Source organism: Gossypium raimondii, chromosome 6, assembly GCF_025698545.1.
Source record: "Gossypium raimondii isolate GPD5lz chromosome 6, ASM2569854v1, whole genome shotgun sequence".
Classification (NCBI taxonomy): Eukaryota; Viridiplantae; Streptophyta; class Magnoliopsida; order Malvales; family Malvaceae; genus Gossypium; species Gossypium raimondii.
In genome coordinates, this window is record NC_068570.1 from 52,499,485 (window position 1) to 52,502,120 (window position 2,636).

General features: G+C 33.0%; 1 protein-coding gene across 1 annotated transcript; it reads right to left on the bottom strand.

The window, feature by feature from the left end:
• Positions 1 to 707: 707 nt before the first annotated feature.
• LOC105772939 (TPD1 protein homolog 1) lies at positions 708 to 2,376 on the bottom strand. The gene is made up of 3 exons (XM_012594455.2): positions 2,017 to 2,376; positions 1,311 to 1,424; positions 708 to 1,221 (listed from the first exon to the last, which is right to left on the bottom strand). The coding sequence occupies exons 1-3, from the start codon at positions 2,099 to 2,101 to the stop codon at positions 887 to 889; spliced, it is 534 nt and encodes a 177-aa protein (XP_012449909.1). The 5' UTR covers positions 2,102 to 2,376; the 3' UTR covers positions 708 to 886.
• Between the last annotated feature and the right edge of the window lie 260 nt (positions 2,377 to 2,636).

Below are 2,636 nucleotides of genomic sequence, written 5' to 3' on the forward strand. Positions count from 1 at the left end.
TTGTTTTCTTTTTAGATCGAATTAGTTCCATCTGACTTGCAAATTGGATGTGTATGCCTTGTCCTGGTCCAAGCTAGGATAGCCCTTGGCCTATATGGTCGACCACTAACGTATACCTTTATAGCTCAATTGGTTTTGCTCGTTATATTGTGTGTAAAAAAAGCCCAGCTTTGATGGCATTACAATTTAGGGAAAAAAGTTGGTTTGGAGAATTTCTTTTTATAATTAGTGTTATCATCTGTTTTATGATATGAGATTAGTCTTATTTATGATATGAGATCACTCTTATTGGATTAGAACTGAAATTGGTATTTAGATAAAACTTATCCGATAATAATAGCTACAAAATTTGAACAACAACAAATATGTTGGGGAAAGAATGTTCTTAATCCTTAGCAGTTAACAATACATGAAAGGTTTAATTATGATTTTAGTTTCTCTATTATCTTAAAATTTAGTATTTGATCCTCTAACATCCTCCACTTTCATATCGTTGTTAGTCATTGTTAATTGTCGTCTTTAGGGTGATGATGTGATTTCTTTTGGAAAAATAAAATTTAAGCACGAATGTGGTTATCTGTATTATATGTATTTTCATAAGATCCTAATTATGAGATCGGACAACAATAAAAGATTTCACACCATCACTTTATTGCCTGTAACTAACAATGTTTTTAATTTAGCCTATTATTATAATAATATAAAAATAAAGAGATCAAAAGGATTAAATTCTAAATTTCAGGATTTTTTTTGTCAAAGAAAAAAAAACAGATAAACATAAATAACTGGCACTAACATTAATATTTAATACTATATATGTGATAACTTATTGCGAAGTAGAAAACATTAATTAATTGTATATATGTGAAACCGAGTCATGCATGAGTTAGCAGGAGGCTGCAGATGACACGGAGAGAGGGTAGCTAAAAGTATTAGCATAGTCGAAGGAGAGGCATTCACCAGGTCCAAGAGGCTCCCCGTCATTCACAAGGCAATCGTCATAGTAGAGTCGCCTAAACACCGTGGGATTTATCAACCTCACCGAACTGAACCATCCACAACTGACGTGAATGTTGGAGATACTGCAACCCGACAAGCACACGTTCATGATTTGAACGGTGTAGGAGGGGATTCCATTGGGAAGCGGCGCCGTGGAACCTTGGAATATCACGATGTCGTCCTTTGTGCATGCCGTGCCTATTCGATTAGCATCGCCGTCCTCTATATGTGCATGCATATATATCAGGTTTCAAAAGTCAAAGCTAACATGATGGTGTTAATTAATTTAAGACAGGGAGGGTATACTATACCAGTGGACTGCAGCAGCTTCCGAGCAACGGCAGATGTATTGTTCTTCTTGGAAAAGACTAGATTTTTAATGCTTCCTTGACTCACTGTTTCTTCACCTTGGATTGACTCCTCCACTGCTTTCATTTATTTTGATTATACCCATTATTTATTTCCAAAAGTAATCTAAATATTAGTGATACATACAGTTATAGCATCAATATTATGCAAATTAAAGCAAACTAGAGGTATAATTTAAAGAGTAATATTTGATGCATTCAGGTGAATAAAAAATATTTTAATTTCATTTTAGTTTAAATTACTATTCATGCATGGTGAAGGTAGTTGCAAGAGAACAATTGACAACACTTTTATATACAAAAGAATCTTAAAACACATTTTAAAAACAATTTTCAAAACTACAAGATGTTTTTGAAAATTTTAAAATTGATGGTGTTGGTGTGATATATTTTAAGTAAAAGAAATTATATTTTGATTTTTATTTGGTATATGTAATATTTTTCTAGGAGCTATAAATTTATTTATAATTTTCTTTTCTGTTTCTTTACAAAAGAAATCAATATAAAGAAAAGAAAAGAAAAGAAAAAGAGATGGTGACAATTAACAGCTTAAAATTCATTTATATACAAAATCAAAGTGAAGCCATGAGCAAAAAAAGAAAGTGAAGTATGAAAAATATAACGAGAGAGAGAGAGAGATGCACGTTACCGAAGAAAAGTATCAATAGCAAAGCCATAAAGGTTAGGGCATTGCCAAGTCTTTTCTGTTGCAGGCTTCCCAGAGCAGGTGCCATTGTTATCCAACCTACCTCTTAATTAATTGATAAAACAAATATTCCAACTTTCACTTTTATATAAGTATAGGTAGTTTTGGATTGGATTGATAGGCAAAAAACTTGTTGCAGTAACTAATTAAGAAAAAAAAAAAAGAGTTATAGATGAACAAGGCGGAAGGTGCTGCCAGCCTGAGGTAGAAAATGAAGCAGGCTTAATAATAGTTAGACTCTGTTATAGTGTTTTTCATTCTGCTTGGCGGACCGACCCAGAATGCAGCAAAGGAAAGCAAAGGAGGAGGAGGAGCTGAGGACTGAGGTAGCTCTGGAAAGGAATTTATAAGAGCAGCAAGCCTAGAGCCTAGGGTGTTCCCCGTTACCAGATTGCCCTCCCCTTCTTAGCCTGCTACCACGTGTGCCAACTTCATTTTCACTTTTTACTAGTATACTTCCACTGTTGAGTTAATTATTAATTTTTATTAGAATTTAATCTTTAATTCTTTTATTTTTATAAATTTAGTTGTTCTATTTTTGAAATTTAAAAATTTAGATTTAT